Source organism: Mobula birostris, chromosome 3 (genome assembly GCF_030028105.1).
Source record: "Mobula birostris isolate sMobBir1 chromosome 3, sMobBir1.hap1, whole genome shotgun sequence".
NCBI lineage: Eukaryota > Metazoa > Chordata > Chondrichthyes > Myliobatiformes > Myliobatidae > Mobula > Mobula birostris.
The window spans coordinates 38,704,392-38,728,355 of NC_092372.1; the positions used below are offsets into that span (position 1 = coordinate 38,704,392).

Genomic DNA, 23,964 nt, shown 5'->3' on the forward strand with positions numbered 1-23,964 from the left:
TGTGTTGTGATATTCTTGCAGGTAGGTTTGTTAGAGCTGTTGGAGAGGGTTTAAACTAATTTGGCCGGAGGATGGGAACCAGAGTGAAGGAACTCATGGATGGTAAAAAAGCAAAAATAGCATGTAGTCGGACTGTCGGGAAGGGCAGGCAGATGATAAGACTAAATTCCAACCAGCAGGGTGAGTATCAGTGCATTAGGGATGCAGAAACAAAAAGGGTAGCAAATAAGATAATCAAAGTGTTATATCTTAATGCACAGAGTATAATAAATAAGGTGGATGTTCTTGTTGCACTTTTACAGATTGTCGGGTTTGATGTTGTGACCATCACTAAATCATGGATGAAGGATGGTTGTAGTTGGGAGATGAATGTCTAAAGTTACATTGTATCAGAAGGATAGAATGGTAGTCAGAGGGGGTAGTGTGGCTCTGCTGGTAAAGAATCGCATCAAATCATTAGAAAGAAGTGACATAGTATTGGAAGATGTTGAATCCTTGTGGGTTGAGTTAAGAAACTGCAAGGGCTTATACATTTATGGCACGCCTCTAAACAGTATCTGGGATGTGGACTACAGATTACAATGGGAAATAGAAAAGGCGTGTCAACAGAGAAATGTTATGATAGTCATAGGAGATTTTAACATGCAGATCGATTGGGAAAATCGGGTTGGTAATGAATGGATCTCAAGAGAGAGAATTTGTTGAATGCCTGCTATATGGCTTTTTAAGAGTAGTTTGTCATTGAGCCTACTAGAGGATCAGCTATACTGGATTGAGTGCAATGTAAAGAACCAGGGGTGATTAGGGAGCTTAAGGTAAAGGAGCCCTTAGGAGGCAGTGATCACAACATGATTGAGTTCAACTTCAAATTTGGTAGGAAAACAATGAAGTCTGACATAGCAATATCCCAGTGGAGTAAAGGAAATTACAGTGTATGAGAGAGGAGTTTGTCAAAGTAAATTGGAAGGAGATGCTGGCAGGGATGATAGGAGAGCAGCGATGGTCATGCACTTTGGTAAAAGAAATAAATGTGCAGACTATTGCCTAAAACAGGGAGAAAATGCAAAAATCTGAAATTGAAAGGGATTTAAGAGTCCTTGTGTAGAACACCTTAAAGGTTAATTTGCAGGTTGAGTCAGTGGTGAGAAAGGCAAAAGCAATGTTAGCATTATTTGCAACACATCTAGAATATAAGAGCAGGAATGCATAAGAGCATTAATGTGGAGTTGTTCATCAGCTACAACTTCATTAGATGCTGTAGAAAGCTAACTGAAAATCCTTACTCAACGTGGTCAAGGTTAGTTGGAGCACTCCTACTTCTCAATTGTTTTAACTTGTCTTTATCAGTTCAACATCCTTAATTAATTTTGACTTGGAATCTTAAAAACAAATGTCATAGCAAATACCAAAATAAAAGGGTAAATGGCATGCTGAGAACTTGAATACAATAAGTGGATAAAGAATCTAAGAGGGGCTTGATGGCCTCTGGTAAAATCATTACTGGATGACAGAAAGGTAGGGAGGCAGGGTAAGATTGTTCAGGAGTTGAGTCAGACATGCTCTCCTCTGTGTTGAAATGCATAGTTAATGTTCAGGGGTAGCACAGAGTTGTACCAAAGCTCCAGCAATCCAAGTTCAATCCTGACATTGGGTAGTTTGTGATGTTTATGTGTTCTCCCTGGGACTGCACGCACTCCCTCAGAATATACCGGTCAGCTAATTTTCTCTGATAAATCACTCCTAGTGTGAACGCATCGTAAAAGAGAAAAGGGGCAAGTGGATGCACAAAGTAGGTTATTTTATACCTATAGCAGGGGTTCCCAACCATTTTTTTTTATGCCATGGAGCCTTATCATTAACTGAAGGACTATGGACCCCAGGTTGGGAACTCCTGACCTAGACAAACACCCATGCTTAGATCACATGAAGTGTATGAAATTTGGGCACTGCAGTTTAGGACTGAGATTTCAGTCTTAGGCTCTGCATCATGAATTTATCAAATTTTGACATGGATTTTTTGAGCAAAGTCTTCAACATATTATATAGCGGCAACTTGAACAAACCAGTGCCACTGCCAGCAACCATGTGGGGATTTAGCTTGTATGACGCGCCCTCTGATCAATCCAATAATAATGTTCCAAAAGTTAAAAGAATATATTCGATCCTTTATTAGCAGCTAGCAAAATGTACAATCTTGAAACGATGAAACTAATTGAAATGAAAACTAGTGACATTAAACAACTTAAGCAAAATTAAGCAATCAACAAAAGAAATAATGCCCAACAGTCCCCAGCTCTAAACTGTCGACAGCAAAGCATGAATATGTAATTAAACCCTTTAATTTTACACCACCCATGCTCATGTGACTGGTTACCATAATTAACATAAGAAACGCAAAACACAGATAGAAAACAGGTGCCTACCTCCCAGCCCCATAATTATTATACTGTAATAATTACAACTACTTATTACCAAAACTCAGGAAACTTTCACACTTCAGTCCTCTTTCTGGTAAGCGGTCTTTACTGGACTGTGAACTTCTGACAAATCAGGTTGTTCCTCTTGACTGCATTCAGGGAAATCTGTCTTAAATTACTGCCGTAAAAGCTCATCCAAGTTCAAAACTGAAGTTCCATTAACTGTTAGCTCAGACTGAGCATAATCTCTTCCACCACCATGGTTTCCATTCAATGATCCATTGACAGTCTGACCCAGCATTATTCTGATTGCATAGGGTCCATTATTAACACTGTTGATCACTGGCACTGGCTCCCATGCTTCAGGAACATTGGCCCCTAATCAGCAGGTTCAATTTCTGAATCAATTTCTGGTAAATGAATATGCTTCAGGTGAGCCCATTCCCAAAGGTCCCTCTAAGGAGGAATGTGCCATTTTGTGGACAGGCATAGAGATGTTATGCCTGACATCTAACGTCAACACTATGTCCTGACGAAGGGTCTCGGCCGAAACATCGACTGTACCTCTTCCTGTAGATGCTGCCTGGCCTGATGCGTTCACCAGCATTTTATATGTGGGTTGGTTGAATTTCCAGCATCTGCAGATTTCCTCGTGTTTGCGAATGAATTTGTGACTTCGCTTTGTTCACACTTTGCTTACTGTGAGTGATATAGCATTGTATACATTCTCAAACACCAGGTGTGTAGCAATCTTTACTTGTCTTTCAATAAAATCAATAATGTCAGTGGAAGTAATCTTACCATCGAGCCTTTCTTGCAGCTTACAGACCACCAACCTCCATTTTTCCCTAAGAATATAAGGTGTTGTTCTTCCAACATAAACGTGTTGTTCAGATTTCCAGCATCTGCAGACTTTCTCTTGCTTGTAAAACATACAATGCTGCAGTGATGAAATTAAAACTAGCAATATTAAACATACCTAAGTGAAGTTAAGTGTTCTCAAATGTAATTAAGAGAACAAAAGATATGATGCCCAACAGTCCCCAGTTCTAAACTGCAGAGAACAATGCACAAATATGTTACTAAACATTTTGATTTTACCATGCCCCCACCCACGTGACTACATAATAAACACACAACATAGGGCACAATGGAGATAGAAAACAGAAGGATAGTCCTACATATTAATTAGATCAGATAGAGCATAATGATAAATGACCCCTGTTAGGTAGGGTGTCTAGAATCAGAATCAGGTTTAATATCACCACTATATGCCGTGAAATTTATTAACTTAGTGGCAGCAGGCAATGCAAGACATGATAACATAGGGGAAAAATGTGTATCAATTACAGTAGGAATGATGATGTTAATCACTGAGCTATGGTCAATGAACAGCATCCTGATGTAGGTGTTCGTATTGTCCAGGTGATCTAAAGCCTGGTAAACAATCAGTCAGATTGCGTCTGCCGTAGATCTATTGTGGCAATAGGCAAATTGTAATGGGTCCAGGTCCTTGCTGAGGAAAGAGTCGATTCTGGCCACGACCAAGCTTTCAAAGCATTTCAGCACTGTGGATGTGAGTGCTACTATACAATAGTAACTGCATAGAGATGAAGAGGGGACAAATGTGATTACCTAACACTTCATATGAAAATGGTACAGAAATTTGGAAATGCATTTTATAAGTAATAATTGATCCTAACTCAATTGTCAATCTGTAACCCAACATGGATAGGTTTTATTAACCAAAGGCATTGACAAAAATTTAATGAATGAAGATTTATGAAATTAGGTCACCAATTAGCAACTATTTTCTGATAATTAAAGCAACGCTGAGGGGGCAAAAGACTTTATTCCCAATGTTGATCATCATCCCGTCTCCACAGTAACCAAATACTTTCTAATATTGAGACAGTGGAATAGCCTTACTCTGAATATTAAATGAATTCACCATTGTTCACATTGGCTATTTAGGATATCACAAATCATGCAAAACTGAGTATGTGTAACAACTATAATCCAAATCTTAAGAATTTAAACATAAGAACGTGAAAACTGAGTCTAAACTATCTGGCATGGTGAATTGCATAAAGCAGCTTTATCAAATTATGATCATCTACATTTTGTAAATATAACTGTATCCATTCCTTTGCACTTAACTAGCATGAAGGAATTTTGAGTCATCTTTTATACAGACTGGTTATAGTGGGTGATAGTTTATGATAGATGTTCAATGTACAGCTACAAGACATAAAGTACTTTGTACTATTCAAATCATCCAACCAAAACAGCTACAGGTATACAATTTATTTTAGTGGGCGAGTTCAGCTAAGATTATATTTTGTTGACAAGATTGAGATGCATAGATTGTGGAGTGAAATATTACAAACAAGTTTCTCACTGAATCATAAAAGTTACTCTTTGAACTGAATATTACTTTGTTTTTTTAAAGATGGGTCACATGCATAAGCTGCAATACAAAATATACACCATCAAGGCGAAGCAAATTTATTTTGATGCATGACAGTGTACAAAAGTAAAATATCTCTCATTGGTAAAGATGTCGTTTTCACACAAATTTATTTCAATAAGGTTGAGCTGCTCTTTCAGCTACAAAGTAATATCAACATTTTGCACTCTGCTGCAATATTAAATGGGAAACTACTACAAAGGATACCACACTTAGGAATCATGATAAATACATTTCTTACAGCCACAGAATAACCCCTCAAGTAAAATGGCAGACAGAAGAGTTTTAAGTGGGTTTAAATGGTTATTTGCTAACACACAACATAATTTGATTTACTTTCTAACATTGAACATCTTTCTGCTAGCCACATATACAGTATGTTTGTATTGCAAGTATAAAGGAATAATATGATGCAGTAGTTTATCAATGATATGTGATACATAATATGCACTTTCAGTGTAGAACTCAAAAATAGAACTTCACACTGAGAAAAGGCTATGAAGCACAAGTTGTTCCAGATTTCTCTTAAATCATGTTGTACAATACAAAATCAGCTTGGTTACAATGAGTCATGATTATCAAACATAACACTTTTAAAAGGCAGTTTCCAGATTATTAATTTACTTCTCTTGGAGAGTGTAATGCTTCTATTCCATGTGCACATTCATAAAAATAATTGTAATTATGGTCACCTGGATATTTCAATCCAGTGTAGGTGCAATAGTAAGATAAATTTCAAATGGGGAAAATACCTCAAAGTGACTTTAAAAAAAAATCAGTGAGCATTCTTTATTTCTATCTTATAAAGCAGCTGTCACTTTTGCTTACATGTTCTTGATTTGATTTTTGTATATTTGTGGTCTTCCTTGATTATTGACAACTGAATTGTTCCAAAGAGTTAGTATTCCTTGTATCATCCTATTTTATAAATTCTTGGAGATGAAAAGATATTCTAGGAGGAGATGAAATATTAGCGTGATAGGGAATAGGAAGAGCAGATGAAATGAACTAAGGTAAATTTCTAGTTTGATATTGTATTCTCCGCATTGTCTTTCCCTGCTACATTTATTTACTGGTTTTCAAGATAATTGAGATAATTGTGACATTCAATAGTTACAATCACCCTTATTTTCTGTGCCTGGAACCTACATCTTTTTTGTGGGAAAAATAAACCAAAAGTCACTACAGTGCCATTTGATGCAGTAGCTGCAATATTACTATGTGCTTTGCAGTAAATTTACTCCAATGCACCAAGATATACTATTTGGCACAGAAATCCACAAATAAATTAAAGTTTCTATTTGACAAAAGGAAACTGCAATTATGCATCAGATTATTGCTATTTATGCTTTTTGTGAAAGTCAATGCATTACTTTACTTACATTAAGCTTACAAGTGATTGTTGTTGGGCAGCAATATACATGATCTTAAAGCATTTTCAAAGTACAAGCAGCAACACCTACAACACATGAATATTGAACATTATTGTTTCCTTTACAATACAGTTCAGAAAATTCCTTTGGCCTTCAACTCATCCTGCACTCTTGCCAGATAGGTCGGATCAGGATACCCAAACCTAAAAATTAAGTAACAGAAAGCTCTTAAGTTATTGTGCCAACACAAAACAGAAAATACTAATATACTCTAATATTTCCTGGACTGTTTTGTTGTTTAATTCCCCCCTCCCCCCAGGATTGCTGATAGTCCTCAATTCTCACCATCCTTCTGCCTCCCCCACAAGATGTTGGATGGTGGTGCTGGTGGTGAAATACCTACCAATAAATGGCTTGCTAAGTCATTTCCGTAGAAATTTAAGTGCCGATCACATGGGTCGCCTGGACTCATATGAAGACCGCACCAGATAAAGGTAGCAGATTTCCATTCCTTAATGAACCAAATGGATTTTTATGACAAATTGGTCATTTTTCTAGTCATCGTTACAAAATGTATGTTTGTTCTAGTTCCAGAATAGAACTACAATAAAATACTTCTCCCTCTCCACATCCCTCCAATGTCTATAAACCTTGACCACAGATGTTTCCAAAGTTAGCATTTTGAATATTCTTGTTCATTCCAAAAGGCCATTTTGAAAGCTGACATTTCAGCACGTACAATACAAAACATAAGTTTTACAAAGCTCCATTAGAAGCATGGGCACAAGAAGCCTTTGCATGCTTAGAAGTGAACAAAATATTGTGATGGCCAATTGTATCAAACGGCTCTGCTATCCAGCACCAACAGGCAAAGCTTGGGATAAATAAGGTGCAAAAGATGGCAAACTATGTATTAAAATGGGCTACTAACATTTTTTGTACCTTATTCCTTCTTTATCAGTTGTATTAAATACCTATATTCAAGTCTGTTCCCCACCTACAATTCCCTTATTAATGGTCTGTACAGTTATTTAGTCTTGTTCAAGCACTCCGAGAGTTTCACTTCACTTTCTGTTCTTTTTTACTCCTTTGAGATAGTTTTTAAAATCATATTTTCTGATTACAACCATATTCTTTCCAAAAGTATGAAGATGATGCTTGGTTATAGCTATTGAAAGGGCCAGCAGTTTCACCAATTGGTTAGAATCCAAAGGTAAAGTCCTCCCCACCATTGAGTACTGCCACAGGAAAGCAGCATCCATGATCAAGGACCTGCTCTCTTCGCGAAGGAGGTATAGGAGCCCAGGGTCTCACACCACCTTGGGTCCCGCAGATAGCTGAGATAGTTTCTCAAAGATCAAAGAAATTTATTATCAAAGTATGTAAATGACTCCATATACTACCCTGAGATTCATTTTCTTGTGGGCATTCACAGTAGAACTACACACAAAAACTGACAATGTGCAAAAGAGAAACAAATACAAAAAACCCAAATAATTAATAAATAAATAAATACATACATACATACATACATACATAAAATTAACAACACAAGTTGTAGAGTCCTTGAAAATGAGTCCATTGGTTGTGGAGCCTGTTCAGTGTTCAGTGTTGCGGTGAGTAAAGTTATCCACACTGGTTCAGAAGCCCAATGGTTGAGGGTGTTAACTTCCTGTGGGACGCAAGGCTCCCGTCCCTCCTTCCTAATGGGAACAGTAAGAAGAGAGCATAGCTCTCTTGTGGATCCTGTAGATTCTAACCATTTTTTGAAACTTTTGGCCTTTTCAATAGCTATAGCCGAGCACCATCTTCATATTTTTGAAAAAAAAATGGTTGTAGTTGGAAAACATGATTAAAAAGTGGGTTAATTCTATTTTTAGTTTCTCCTGGAAGGGCAGCAAATCCATGAATGATTGTTTTCTGCAACAGGTTATTAAAATGGACTTCAAATAAATCATCACTGAAAAAGGGAAAAAAGCAAAGTTGCGTGAAATTGTCGGTAAAAGTTAATCAGATGGCGGTGTGGCCAGGTACATGAAAACTATTGATGAAGGGAATTGGGACTTAAGATGAAAGGTCCTCACCTGGAACATAGTGACTTCTTATCTATTGCAAATGCATATTGAGAAGCTGTGTACTTTAACAATTTAGAGTCAGACATCTCAGACACAGGCCCTTTTCGGCTCAACTGATCTTGGTTGATCAGGATACCATCTACGCCAGCCCCATTTGAACACGTTTGGCACACATCCCTCTAAACCTATCCTGCCCATATACCTGTCCAATTGTCTTTAAAATTTGTTAGCATACCTGCCTCAACAACTTCCACAGGCAGCTGATTCCATATACAGTACCAGAGAAAATGGTACCCCTCAGATTCCAGTTAAATCTTTCACCTCTCACTATAAACCTATGCTCTCTAGTTCTTGAGGCCCCAACCTTGGGAAAACTTCTGTATTTCTTGACGAAAATTTTCTTTATTTTATGCCACATTCACTGGAATAATGATGCCACATACGTGTCCCAAAAAAGGTTGATATCCAATCTTATTGAAAGGAAACTGTGTTATGGACAGAGCAAAACCTGCTAGCCAAAGAAATGGGTGAGACCTGACCTCATCATCATATTAACAAATGGAAGTTTAAGGGCACTGAGATGATACATGCTGACAAAGCTGTAACAAGGCATATTAAAGCTGAGAAATGGAAGATGATCAGCTGTATTTGGCACGCGAAATCAAGCAACCAATGCTGGTGTCCAGCAGCAATAGGAAAACAGCTGAAATTGAACAGAATAAATGTGCAAGAGCATCAGAGCTGAGTAATCAGCTGTTCAATCATCTATGATTTTGCAAAATACTACATTGATTTAAACACCAAAAGTAGATGAGAGTAAAATAAAATTGAAGACTTCAGTTAAGTCAAGTCAGCAATTTAAAGTGCAACTAGATTCAGTTCCTAACACTAACACAGAGATGAAGGGAGTGATCTATTGTGTGTGACAGTGTCATACAAATCAGAGCTGATCAACTTTATTCTGTGAGCATTTTGGAATTTTACACAATAGGTAAATTACTTTCTGGTTATCAATTAGATACAGTAATTGCAAAGTGTGAAAGAATTAATAAATCAATGCTTTTTTTATTAGAGCAATAAAAAAAATCCAATGTTTGATGAAAACAGACTATCTAACATACGTAAAAGATTTAGTACTGGTGGAAAACAGTCATTCAGTGATTGGTTGATTATATTTAGGTTCTCCCAAATTTTCCATCCATTGAATTAATGGATGGAAAACATCAGAATATAGCTGTCATCCAGTTATACATTCAGCTGCTTTTGTAAAAAAGTGAATAGGTTGCAGCAATTCACATTTTCTGTAGGACTCCACAAGACAATTTTTTTAAACTTTCATATACCATATAATGATGAAAGATAAGCTTAACCTCAATACCATACTTACGCTGATGGCCCTCCAAAAACACTTGTTTTATGATGAATATCATTCCAGGTCACCACATTGCTTCTCCCTGTGGTACTAGATGTTCCAACAGTGAAGATTAGTTTTTGATTGAAAGCTCGCTGTAGGAGCCTGAGCACCTTTTTCCCCTCAGGACTGTTTGGTAAGTAAGCAGTACGTGCTGTACCATTATATCTTTGGCCCGGCTGTGGATGCTCTTTCTACAAGTTAAGCAAATAACGTTATGAAATTATCAGCATGTTCTAATATTAAAACTATAGTTCTGCTCCTATTCCCCCACTCTGTAATGACTCAGTAAGTTTATTCAGTGAACAATCAAAAAGATTTGGGAGGTCTCAAGTTTTTTGACGACTTGGTTTATCTCCACATGCAGACATGACAAAAATGCCATACTTGCTTGTCTTAGTTTCACTATGATGGGTAGAATAATAATTTTAAAAAGCTGATAACTAGCCCCTTCATTGTATATTCTCCACAGTCCTTTAAAACCTTCTCCCTCAATTACAAATCCCTTTTATTTTAAGTATTAGTAATGAATCTGCATCCAGATCATGACAATTCAGTAAACGAAAAACATAGTTTTCTCATGTTACCTGTGTTTTCGTTATTAACTTAGAGGCTTCATTCAGTTACAAACCTTTCTACCATTGGGTACAATTTTTCTAAATTTATTCATACACAAGCCTTCATGATTTTGTACACCTGTCACATTTCTTGGCCTCCTCTAATCAAGGGAGAGAAATCCCACCTTCTCCAGTCCGCCTAAATAACATACCTCATGCCTGGGGCCATTATATATAGTAAATGTATTTACCTCCCTCTTAGGGAGCCGGACTTTCTTTTGGGAATGTGGTACTGATGGAGTTGAAAAAATCTCACTATAGGAGAGAGCTAAACTGCCTTCTCAAACCTCCGAATGGCTACATTCTACACTCTGTGGCCACTTTTATTAGGTGCACCTGCTCGTTAATGTAAATATCTAATCAGCCAACATGTGGCAGCAACTCAATGCATAAAAGCAAGCAGACATGGTCAAGTGGTTAGTTGTTGCTCAGACCAAACATCAGAATGTGGAAGAAATGAGATCTAAGTGACTTTGACCGTGGAATGAATGTTGGTGACAGATGAGGTGATTTGAGTCAAGTTGAGACAAGTTGGTCCATAATGACAGATGAGGAAACTCTTTAACTCAACAACCATTTTATTGTGATAGACACAAAACAGACCGGGTATTATGACCCAGAGAGTGAACCCAACCAGTCTCATACCGACGGGAGAGGTGATCATCCGGTTACAGTTAGGGTGACCCACAAATACATTAGCAAATAACTGGATAACCCAAGCTAAAATGTAACAAACGAACTGGAACTTCCCACCATAATCCCACAAAAGTATTTTAACACAAGAACAATAAACAGTACTGGTTATTAGAAATGCAGGGGCAGGCTGTCGACCACGCCCCCACCCAGAACTTCACACTAACAGATTTGAAAGCTTTTAAATCCCTAACAATTTTGACAGATGAGGCTCATCCCTCATGCTTGCTAACAGTCAGGGTCTATCCACAATTCCACATGACACCAGAGTTCAATGGGCCAGCTTGTCAGCCCTTCATTTTTCCACTAGATGAGTGCAGATGGCTCTGTCTTGGCTCTGTCGATTGAAGAGCAGCTAATACAGTGGATTAGTGTGTAATTTCATCAAGAATTATGGGAAATTATTGTGAAAGTCTGATTATCGGGCATACTTGAGGCTTTGGTGCTGAAGAGGCAGATTTTCCAGATTATTCAATGTTAGTAATATCGCAACCCACCTTTTCATTACTTTCTGCTTTAGAAGTCATACCTGACTACAATACACATATTTTATGGCAAACAAGGGGAAGTCCAAAGGGAATGCTGTAACCAGAGGTCTGGTCATTTTAAGGATCTCAGGAAACATCACCTGCTGACCATGATAATAAATATCCGGGATTTCCTAACACATTGATAATCAGGGGTGTATAAATTAGAGTCAGGTCAGTAAAAGTGAAGTTTTGAAACACTATGTGCTAAGCATCACAGAACTGAGGAACTGTCTTCTAAATTTAGCAATTTTAGCAAATTTAGCTGGGTTAATTATTAATTTTAAACATGCCATTGATAATTGCTTCTTTATCATTGTTAACAAGAGTCATGAGTGCATATATGAAAATAAATGGCAAAATAATCTCATCAAACTAACAAGCCTATTCCTGCTACTGTGAATCACATATTAAAATTCTAAGCTGTACTGCTGAGGGGCACTGAGTGCAAGAACAAAAACATTAGATTGAAGAATCCTGTACAATTTCAGATAATGCACTTTAAGAAGGACAAGACGACTTTGGAGCACCAGATCAATCTGGGAAGTCCTACCTTCTGTGTTCTAACAGAAGTGATTTTGATAAGCTAGAGAGCATGCAGAGAAGTGCGTGAGTGGTAAAAGATTATTGTAAAGACCATAAGATGACTTAATTCAGGTAGCATAGTGGTTAGCACAACACTTTACAGTAGAAGTGACCCAGATTCATTTCCTGCCACTGCCTATAAGGAGTGTAACACGCTGTAAGGTTTCACTGCTGGTGTAATGGCCTCTCTGTAATGTTTTACTGCTAAGGCTAAGGTAATGGTTTCTCTGTAGCAGCAAGGTTTGGGTTATGACTAGAGATAATGGGGACTTTGGAATGTATATTAGCCAATGGGAGGGGTGTTGTTCTTTCTTGTGGGTCTGGAAGAGGGATTTTTGCGGTCTTTTGTCGGTGAGAGATGAAGGAGGAAGACACGTGTGGAGAGAGCTGGTGGACTGGGAGTGATGGTCCAAAGGTCAGCAATGCTTGGAGGAGGTTGATGGTTGATGAGTGGCCGTACCCCACCAATCAAGAACCTATCAACCTCTGCCTTAAATATACCCAGAGACTTGGCTTCCCTACTGTTCTAACTGAACAAATATAAAGAATGAAAGACAATAAATAAACTGTGGGGGATGGGGGGGGGGAGGAAATATACCTACAGCTTTTTTCACCTTCACTCACTCAAGCCTCCCCTCGCTGAAGCCTCAAAATCCCTACTCCAACACTGTCCACTCCAATGTTGGCTGCTCCATCAATGGCCACTCAGCTTGCCTTGCCTTATTTTAATTTGTTCTTGCCTATCAATCCCAATCTCCAATTGGCCATTGCTCAAAACACCAAACTGCCACAAGTCAATGCCTTCTGTGATCAATTGGCAAACCCAAGTGAGGTATGTCTGCTTACGCTTCAGATCTCCAATTAGTCACGGCTCAAAACACCAAACTACTACAAATTGATGCCTTATGTCAATGCATTAAAGAATTGAAGGAGACTGCATGGAAAGGGAGAAGTGACCCGATGGACAGATTTGAATGCAGGAATGAGAATATTCCATTTGGAATGCACTGTAATAGAACAGTCTGGGCATTACAAAGATATGTATGACGATTTCAGGTTTTAAGTTGAGGCAAGGCCACAAATAGCAAAATTAAAACATAGAATGCAAACGGTTTTGAGATTATGTGGATATGAAGGATTAAAATCGAATTCTAAGTCCAGTGTGTAAACCAAAGTTTCAAACAGTCGACTTCAGTTTCAGGAAATGATCAGAGGCAAAGATAAGGTTCGTAAAAAAAGGATCAGAATTTGTTATGGTAACAAACAACAATGTTTTCACTATTTTCAATATTTGATTAAGAAGAAAATTCCACTCATTCATCTTTGGGCATTAGACAACATTTAGTGAAGTTGGAGCACTCAAAGCAGGGTATTACCAATGTGTGTGTGTAGAAACTCATGCCACTTTTTGTGATGATCCTGCACATGGAAACTATATATTGTGCCAGGGATAGATGGAGGACATCATACTGAAAATCTGGACAAGAAAAGAGGAGCCATTGAAGGTAGTTCAATGTCCAGTGCTACATAAACCAAGACTGTTTTATACATGATGTAAGGAAGAACTGCCGGCCAAGATGGCGGAAACCCAGACAGCAGCTTTCAAAAAGGGTCCTGAATAACAAAAAAATTCCTGAATAAAGAAAGAAAATGTCAGGGTTGAGTGTGTCTAAATGGATTGCTTTTCATGCAGCCAAAGTAGACTTGATCAGCGAAATTATCTCTGCTGCTATGTACTGCTCTATCATTCTGTAATCACATCTTTAGCTCAGAATGATGTTACAGCAAAACAGCTACTCACCCCCTGAAATCCATCTGGTATTTGGTAGTGTATCTCAATGGTATCATATTTCTCATAACCGGGAAGATGCATTTGCATGATCCTGTGAGTCATCCGGCCACCTTCAGGTTGGTTACCCTTTAACTCTCCATACACTTCTCCACATACAGGGCAGGCAGACTTAGTTTTAAAAGCTATGTCTATGCATTCCCTACAAAATGAATGTTTACAGTTTAATATTCTTTGGACCTTCATTTCATCCAAGCAAATTGGACATGTTTTGTCCTCATCTTTTGCTTTTCTTATCATGGTATCTGAATTTGAGGCGAGTTTACTTTCAGATTGTAAAGGTTGCCTCCTGCCCGAGTCTACTGTATTGGCACCAAATGGGCCAGATTGAAAATTCTCTTGCCTTTTACTGGAATCCAGGGCAACTTCTACTTTCTTAACATCATCAGTACTTCCAAATAAAGTAAGTTCTGTATCCTTAGATATAACCCAAACTTTTGGAAAATTCTTTTGGAGAAATGCTTCCACGTTTTTAATTGTTAGGCCCCTCCCTCTAAGGTTAGGTGTTATTGTTGACATGCATAGATTTGTCACAATACGTTGATAGAAATCAATAAACTTTTCTTTTGCAGCATAGGATGGTATGTTTTTCTTATTTTGTATAAATTGTACGGTTGACCATTGCTCAGAATGTATTGTTTCTCTGATGACATCAAAATCTCTCTCTATTTTTTGCAGCTCATCATTATGAGTGTTTTCAATGTAACTCATAATTGTTCTGTCTACAGTTATTAAATCATGATCACATGAGTTCAGCGATGCATGAGACACTGGAGTTTCCGTTTCAGAAAGCCTTGCCGATCCTGCACCAAGAGACTTCGTAGCAGGCTTTCCAAACTCCATTCCGGATCTCACGGATTCTGTATGAGAGCACTTTGTAGATTTTGCACCCGAAGCTTTTACAGACTCTTTTCTGGAGGAACCTGAAAACTCAGTACCAGACGACATTGAAGATTTCCCTTCATAGGACACTGAGCTCTCCTCCTCAGAGGATGCACGAGGTTCTGCACCCGAGGACTTTGAAATGCCTGTTCCAGACAGCCCAATTTTAAGCTTCGTTAATTCAGTGTGAATTTTATCAATCTTTTCAAATGAATCGATAACTTCATAACTTTTAAGGCCACCTTGACATTTTCCACATACTTTGCTTAGTTTAATGATACTCAGTGCTTCATTTTCTTTGTCCTTAAAAATGCTTAAATCAATGATTGCTCTGACTTCAGGAAACACCTGCAAAAGGCGAAAATAAGCAATAAATATATCATCTTTACTAATGCATCACTTCTACAAGTTACCTGAAGCAGCTGTAAATATGAGTACAGTACAAGCATTTTTCTTCATTTTTAACTCTTCCTGAATATAACTGGGTTTGCTTCAACCTCAGTGAATGATTTAAGTTTTACCAACCTCTTTTAATGATCAGTGTTTCAATACCATGAACACTGGGAGCAAGTGTATCAAGCAAGTCAGAAATTCCTATCTGTGATCCGTCCGGAACAATCAGCTCCCCATGATGACAGTGGGCAAGTAAAGGCAGATTCTGTGGCATAGCCCTGCAGGGGTGATGTAGAAAGGGAGTGGTACTGATCAGGCTCCATTGCTGTGGTTTTCCAACACAGATCTGACAGCATTGGAACAGGCCCTTCGGCCCAACAGTCTATGTTGACCAAGGTGCTCATCTAAGCCACATCTATTTATATGTATTTGGCTCAAACATTTCTTATCCATATATCTGACCTGGAATAAAACCCCGGAATTTTATCCATAAAATCCCAGAATTGTCACTTTAATTCTCCATTCTATCCCTACGTTGAACTTCCCTCATTGTTCCAATGGTACCTTAAATTCAAGAAGCAGCACCTTGCCTTCTGATTTGGCACATCACAGCCTTAAGGACTTCAAAGCTCAAAGTAAGTTTATTACCAAAATACGTCTATGTCACCATACACACCCTTGAGATCCATTTTCCTGTGGACCTACTCAATAACTCCATAATAGAATAATAACTAAATAGAATCAATGAGAGACCACACTAACTTGGGTGTTTAACTAGTGTGCAAAAGACAAACTGTACAAATTAGAAACAGAAAGAATTACAATAAATATATAAGCAATAAATATTGAGAACATGAGATGAATGGTCTTGAAAATGAGTCCATAGGTTGTGGAAACATTTCAATGACGGGGCAAGAGAAGTTGAGTGAAGTTATCATCTTTGGTTCACGAGCTTGATGATGAGGGGTAATAACTATTCCTGAACCAGGGGACGAGTCCTGAGGCTCCTGTACCTTCTTCCTGAGAGCAGCAGCAAGAGGAGAGCATGATCTGGGTGGTGGAGGTTCAAAGTAAAATTTATTTTCAAAGTACATACACATCACCACGTACAACACTGAGATTCATTTTTTGCAGGCATACTTAGCAAATCTATAGAACAGTAACTTTAAATAGGATTAATGGAAAACAAACTGCGCAAATGCAGTTATAAATAAATAGCGATAAATAACAAGCTAGAAATAACAAGATATAGAGTCCTTAAAGGTTGTGGGAACAGCAGAAGTAGAATGAGTGTAGTTATCCCATTTTGTTCAAGAGCCTGATGGTTGAGGGGTAATAGCTGTTCTTGAACTGGGTTTTACAAATTCTGATGGCAGCAGTGAGAAAAGAGCATGGCCTGAGTGGCCAGGATCTTTGATGATGGATGCTACTTATCTAAGCAATGTTTCATGTAGATGTGCTCAATGGTTGGGAGGGTTTTACGCATGATGTATGGGGCCGAATCCACTACCTTTTACAGGATATTCTGCTCAAAGGCATTAATTTCTCTTATCAAGCGTTCATGCAGCCAGTCAGCACTCTTTCCACCACATACTGATAGAAGTTTGCCAAGTTGTTTGATGACATGCCAAATCTCCACAGATTCCTGAGGAAGTAGGGGTACAGTTGTGCTTTCTTTGCAATTATATTTATATGATGGGTCCAGGACAGGTCCTCGGAAACAGTGATACTCATGAATTTAAAGTTACTGACCCTCTTCATCTCTCATCCTCCGATGATTACTGGCTCATTGAACTTCTGGTTTCCCTCTCCTGAATTCTATAATCAGTTCCTTGGCCTTACAGATATGGAGTGAGCGGGGTGGTTGTTAGGACACCACTCAAACCAAGTTTTCAATCTCCCTCCTGCAGGCACAAGAAGACCTCTTCCCTGACGCTGTGACCCTGCTGAACCTCACATCACAGCGCTAAGCAGTATTGCATCTGTATTGTACTGTCTCAGTACTTTTATATTTATGTGCTGTAGCACTTACTTTTTATTTGCAGTTATTTTGTAAACAACACTATTCTTTGCATTTCTGGTTAGATGCTAACTGCATTTCATTGGCTTTGTATCTCTACTCGGCACAATGACAATAAAGTTGAATCTAATCTAATATACTGATTCATCACCTTTGATACAGGCCACAACAGTGGTGTCATCAGCAAACTTGTATACAGTGTTGAAGTTGTATTTAGACACACAGTCATTAGGGCAAAGCAAGTAGAGCAGGGGGCTAAATCCCTGCGATTCTCCTGTGCTGACAGAGATTACAGAGGAGATGTAGATAATGGATGCTGCTTTCCTGTGACAACACTTCACATAGACCTGCACAATGGTGGGAAGGGCTTTACCTGATTTGGACTGGGTCATATCCACTATTTTTTGTAGGATTTTCTGTTCAAGGGCATTGGTGTTTCCATACTAGGCTGTGATGCAGCCAGTCAATATACTCCACAAATCTAGGGAAGATGGTCAAAGTTTGAGATGTCATGCCAAATATTAGCAAACTCCTAAGGATGTAGAGGTGCTGTCATGCTTTCTTCGTAATTACGCTCATGTGCTGGGCTCAGGACAGGTCCTCCAAAATAATGACATCAAGATCAAGAATTTCAGATAACCAGTTATTCTAGCATCATGCCTCTCAATTCCAGCACTAATAATTTTCTCCCCTTCACTGGTATATTATGTTTAATTCATCTTCTCCACCCCTGCCCTTTTAACTGACACCACCATACCGCTGAAGCTTTTCTCGTCTCCAACGTAGCGAAGGACATTCCATCCTGTTATCTCCAACCCTCCATTTCTCTACAACCTTAAGGTTATTTCTAATATTTTTAAATTCCTATTGAGAGTCAGTGGCTTCATTTCTCTCCAAACAAGCCATCTACCCTGCTGAGTTTTAATTTTCAATACAAATAATATTTGAATGAAATGCTTGGAAATGCCCAAATCCCCATGGAATCTTTCCTCTGGTAGTGTCACTTACTACAGCCAAGCAAAACTGAAGCAAGAAAACGATGTATGCATGCCCTTGACAAAATTAGAGCTATCAGTAATTGAGTTGCCCCTGAAAAACCTGCCCATTGGAAAATTACTTTTTCCTTCAGTATATATGTACAACCTTCAGATACTGTAGAACTTGTTATAGTCATTCACAGCCAAGTTTTCATTGCTCATTCCTATTGGCCTATGGCGGTGTTTGATGGTATTGGGTTTGGTGACTGCATTGTTCTAAACTCAAACAAGGACTTTAATTCTAACCCAATATGGATAGCCACAAGTACCCCACTAAAGGGAGGTTATACTATAACTACCGAATCTTTAAAGCCTAGTTCACTTCTCTGTTTATTCTCTATGGTGAGTTTAGCTGCCTATACCCACTACATGAGCAGTGGGTTCTCCCTCATTACCAAAGAGAAGAAACTTCCAGTTAACAAAGTAGTTGCTTACACAGTTGTAACACAGTCAAGTTATTTGCAGTGATACATGTTTAAATTGAAACTACATTCCTAAAACACATTTAAAAACTCACAGGGATTTTCTATCTTTTAAAAGACCTCCAAATTACAAACCATTTCTAAAACACAAAGGATTTCCAAAACACAGGTACAATTTCCAAGAAGCTAAAAGGACATACCAATGGTGCAGATGAACCAGTCATCCATCACAGAAATTGAAGGCAGAGGAATAGACTGTAGTTCCCCTTGTGTTTCTTTCATGCTTCTTGATGTGCCATACCCCATTTCTTATACGCCTGAACTGCTGTGAAGCTAACTTCCCTGAGTACATAAACCTTCCAACTTACTAACAGGTCAGTTATTGACCTGGTACCTCCAAGAGGACCACAAACTTGTCATTGGGTTTGGAGGCTTGTGTGCTTCAATGACTCAGAGAGCTATGCTGGCTGGAGTCAGGGCTTTATGCTTTGGCTCATGGGAGGGTCACCCATGTCAAACAGATCAAAGGGTAAAGGCCAGATTAAGTGTTGTCTACCGGTCCTTCATGTTCGGGGGTTCAGCTCAGTGCTAACAACACTGGCTGGTAAAACGTTAAAGAAACAGCAGTGAAGTATCCCTCTACATCTGAATGCAATGGTATTCCTGAGTCTCCACCCGGGTCTTGCATGACTGACAGAGGAAGCTATTGACATGATGAAAGAAGCACTAAATATCGCCAGAGGTGGAGGGCCTTCATTGCTGCCCGAAACACCAGTAAGTAGTAAGTACTGATCTGCTAAGTAATTGTCTACATCTTGTCTGCAAGTTTCCTTGAACTAAGCAACTTACCCAGCATTGACCAGTTTGAAATACGCCACATTAAATAACCCATTGTCTTATACTGCAATTAGCCTTGTGCTATGAGCCAGTAACTTTGTGGCTCTATACACAAAATAATCTGCTGGTGCTGGGGTCAAAGCAACACTCACAACACGCTGGAGGAACTCAGCAGGTCGGGCAGCATCCGTGGAAATGATCAGTCGACGTTTCTGGTGGGAACCCTTAATCAGGACTGTAGAGGGAAGGAGCAGAGGCCCTATAAAGAAGATGGGGGGAGGGTGGGAAGGAGAAGGCTGGTAGGTCCAGGTGAAAAACCAGTAAGGGGAAAGACAAAGGGATGGGGGAGGGGAAGCAGGGAGGTGATAGGCAGGAAAGGTGAAGAAGGAATAGGGGAAAACACAATGGGTAGTAGAAGGAGGCGGAACCATGAGGGAAGTGATAGGCAGCTGGGGGAGGGGGCAGAGTAAAACTGGGATAGAGGAAGGGAGGGGGAGGGAATTACCGGAAGTTGGAGAATTCTATGTTCATACCAAGGGGCTGGAAACTACCTAGACAGTATATGAGGTGTTGCTCCTCCAACCTGAGTTTAGCCTCATCATGACAGTACAGGAGGCCATGTATGGACATATCGGAATGGGAAGCAGAGTTGAAGTGGGTGGCTACCGGGAGATCCTGTCTGCTGTGGCGCACGGAGTGGAGGTGCTCAACGAAGCCGTCCCCCAATCTGCGTCAGGTTTCACCGATGTTGGGGAGGCTGCACCGGGAGCACCGGATGCAATAGAACTTATAGTCATCATCAAGCTGGTTACGGCTTTCCATTTGAAGTTGCACCTATGAGTGTTTAAACCAGGCATCTGGAGAACTAACGCAGTAATGTTAAAATGCTTTCATTCTTGACGCTTGTTAAGAACTGAAGACAGGCTCCCATTTAAGACCAGAGACTACATAAAGAATATAGTTGGTAGTTTAACTTATAACCATTTGATCTCTGCAAGTGATTCCTGTTGTGTTTAGGAAGGTAAGCTCCGCCAAAAAAAACCAAGAGCCTCCCTGACCCAGGAAGCAAATAGCTATCACAGGTGATAGCAAAATGTTTAAAACCACTGTAGTCTGTGTGATAAAGGTACTTCCAATGATGTTGGGCAGGGAGTTACAAGAGTCATCATAGACTCAACAACAATATTGGCAAATTACAGTATTTCCAAGTCATCATATGCGCAACTCGGAGGGCTAAGAATTTCTACGTACCCAAGGATGTTAAACAAGAGTCAAGAATGACAACATTTTAACATTACTGGGTTAGCACTCAAGATGCCTGGCTTAATCACGCACAGATGCTACTTCAAATCCAGCAATGTTTAACTGTCTGTAACATCGACACTACCAGTTTGTCAGAAAGAAACAATTTGGGTCAAGAATGACATTCAGGGAAAGAAATCTGAAACATGCATGCATCTAGGTCCCCTACAGACAGAAACAGGTGAATTGATTATGGGGAGCAAGGACATGGCAGACCAATTGAATAACTACTTTGGTTCTGTCTTCACTAAGGAGGACATAAATAATCTTCCGGAAATAGTAGGGGACAGAGGGTCCAGTGAGATGGAAGAACTGAGGGAAATACATGTTAGTAGGGAAGTGGTGTTAGGTAAATTGAAGGGATTAAAGGCAGATAAATCCCCAGGGCCAGATGGTCTGCATCCCAGAGTGCTTAAGGAAGTAGCCCAAGAAATAGTGGATGCATTAGTGATAATTTTTCAAAACTCTTTAGGTTCTGGATTAGTTCCTGAGGATTGGAGGGTGGCTAATGTAACCCCACTTTTTAAAAAAGGAAGGAGAGAGAAACCAGGGAATTATAGACCAGTTAGCCTAACATCGGTGGTGGGGAAAATGCTAGAGTCAGTTATCAAAGATGTGCTAACAGCACATTTGGAAACCGGTGAAATCATCGGACAAAGTCAGCATGGATTTGTGAAAGGAAAATCATGTCTGATGAATCTCATTGAATTTTTTGAGGATGTAGCTAGTAGAGTGGATAGGGGAGAACCAGTGGATGTGGTATATTTGGATTTTCAAAAGGCTTTTGACAAGGTCCCACACAGGAGATTAGTGTGCAAACTTAAAGCACACGGTATTGGGGGTAAGGTATTGATGTGGATAGAGAATTGGTTGGCAGACAGGAAGCAAAGAGTGGGAATAAACGGGAGGTTTTCAGAATGGCAGGCAGTGACTAGTGGGGTACCGCAAGGCTCAGTGCTGGGACCTCAGTTGTTTACAATATATATTAATGACTTGGATGAGGGAATTAAATGCAGCATCTCCAGGTTTGCGGATGACACGAAGCTGGGTGGCAGTGTTAGCTGTGAGGAGGATGCTAAGAGGATGCAGGGTGACGGATAGGTTGGGTGAGTGGGCAAATTCATGGCAGATGCAATTTAATGTGGATAAATGTGAAGTTATCCACTTTGGTGGCAAAAATAGGAAAACAGATTATTATCTGAATGGTGGCCGATTAGGAAAAGGGGAGGTGCATCATTATACACCAGTCATTGAAAGTGGGCATGCAGGTACAGCAGGCGGTGAAAAAGGCGAATGGTATGCTGGCATTCATAACAAGAGGATTCGAGTACAGGAGCAGGGAAGTACTACTGCAGTTGTACAAGGCCTTGTTGAGACCACACCTGGAGTATTGTGTGCAGTTTTGGTTCCCTAATCTGAGGAAAGACATCCTTCCCATAGAGGGAGTACAAAGAAGGCTCACCAGATTGATTCCTGGGATGGCAGGACTTTCATCTGATGAAAGACTGGATCGACTAGGCTTATACTCATTGAAATTTAGAAGATTGAGGGGGAATCTTATTGAAACGTATAAAATCCTAAAGAGATTGGTCACACTAGATGCAGGAAGATTGTTCCCGATGTTGGAGAAGTCCAGAACGAGGGGTCACAGTTTGAGGATAAAGGGGAAGCCTTTTAGGACGGAGATTAGCAAAAACTTCTTCACACAGGGAGTGGTGAATCTGTGGAATTCTCTGCCACAGTTGAGGCCAGTTCATTGGCTATATTTAAGAGGGAGTTAGATATGACCCTTATGGCTAAAGAGATCAGGGGGTATGGAGGGAAGGCTGGTACAGGGTTCTGAGTTGGATAATCAGCCATGATCATACTGAATGGCGGTGTAGGCTCAAAGGGCTGAATGGCCTACTCCTGCACCTATTTTCTATGTTTCTATATAACTTCAAACCAGAGCAAAGTGGCTTCTTCTGCACTACCCAAGTTCTTGTTGCAGCAAACCACAACTTCCTAAGCAAATGCATCACAGTTGCTCAAGAGGAGAAATTGAAAGTAAAAGTGTGACGTACAGAAAGTGAAATAATAAGTGTTGGTCTTAACTGAAATACAATTCAGAGAAAAGTATTTAAAACGTTGATTTTAAAACTGATTCGTTGTCTGGAAGGTAAGCAGAACAGAGACAAAAGAAACAAATAATACATAACAGTACAAATGAAGCAGTCAAGCACAATAGCATTGGTTGCACTAACTCCGATCACTCATTTTCCTGACTGATTACATCAAACTGGACTTTGAACAAGAGTCCAGTAATCTGAAGCTATCGCTACAGGAAAGGGCAAGAAAGCAGCATATTATCCCTAGGGATAGTTCAATGAGCATATCGTGTAGGCCAAAAAGTGAAACGATTTGGGCATAACAACATTGAGACGTCAATCGGAAGACTACTTAAGAGCAGTCCAAGTGGATTCCCTAGTCGGCCTACAATTTCACAGTATACAGGGCCAGTAGATGAAGAACCTGTTTTTGACATAGGATATTCAAAAGTTGACGCTGCGCCAAAATAATACAAACGATGACCAGAAGTTCGGCCGAAGGATAGGTTTTAACCAGGAAAGTGGGATTGCAGGGGAGGGGGGGGGGGAAGGAACTCGGGCCTAAAAGGTTGAAGCTAAAAGGTCGAAGCTAAAAGGTCTATCTGTGGCTGAAAAACCTGGAACAGCAACAGCAGCCAGCGCGGCGCAACATCATTTAAATCAATCATAAATACTAAAATAGTAATCTGGAGAGAGTCTTAAATAAATTTATTTGACCAATCACAATCGCTAGGTTGTTTACTCCGCAACCACAACAAAAAAAAACCTATCGAAATTACGGCTTCTAAGTCCGTTTCTGGAAACACAAATAATGATAAAACACAGCACACCTCCATTTGAAGCCCTCGAAATGAACACGGTTCATCCACAAAAGCATACACCCAACCACCGAACCAGCCACTTCCTCGTTCCTCCTTCCTCCTTTCCCCCGCAGCCCGTCAGCCCTGTCCTTGCACCACCGATTGGA

General features: G+C 39.6%; 1 protein-coding gene across 2 annotated transcripts; it reads right to left on the reverse strand.

Moving 5' to 3' along the window:
* Positions 1–4,980: 4,980 nt before the first annotated feature.
* Positions 4,981–23,932, reverse strand: LOC140194981 (E3 ubiquitin-protein ligase DTX3L). Of its 2 annotated transcripts, XM_072252494.1 has the most exons (5): positions 23,828–23,932; positions 14,361–15,247; positions 13,970–14,159; positions 9,723–9,940; positions 4,981–6,463 (listed from the first exon to the last, which is right to left on the reverse strand). In XM_072252494.1, the coding sequence occupies exons 1-5, from the start codon at positions 23,831–23,833 to the stop codon at positions 6,394–6,396; spliced, it is 1,371 nt and encodes a 456-aa protein (XP_072108595.1). In that variant the 5' UTR covers positions 23,834–23,932; the 3' UTR covers positions 4,981–6,393. The 2 variants fall into 2 exon arrangements, with proteins under 2 accessions (XP_072108595.1, XP_072108594.1); XM_072252493.1 differs by having other exon boundaries at positions 13,970–15,247.
* Between the last annotated feature and the right edge of the window lie 32 nt (positions 23,933–23,964).

Bases quoted from the DNA above. Each gene is read 5' to 3' on its own strand.
- LOC140194981 (XM_072252493.1), bottom strand. The intron at 9,941-13,969 runs GTGAGTAGCTGT...CTTAACTTGTAG, and splicing joins TACCAGATGGATTTCAGGGG to AAAGAGCATCCACAGCCGGG. The intron at 6,464-9,722 runs GTAAGTATGGTA...CTTAATTTTTAG, and splicing joins GTTTTTGGAGGGCCATCAGC to GTTTGGGTATCCTGATCCGA.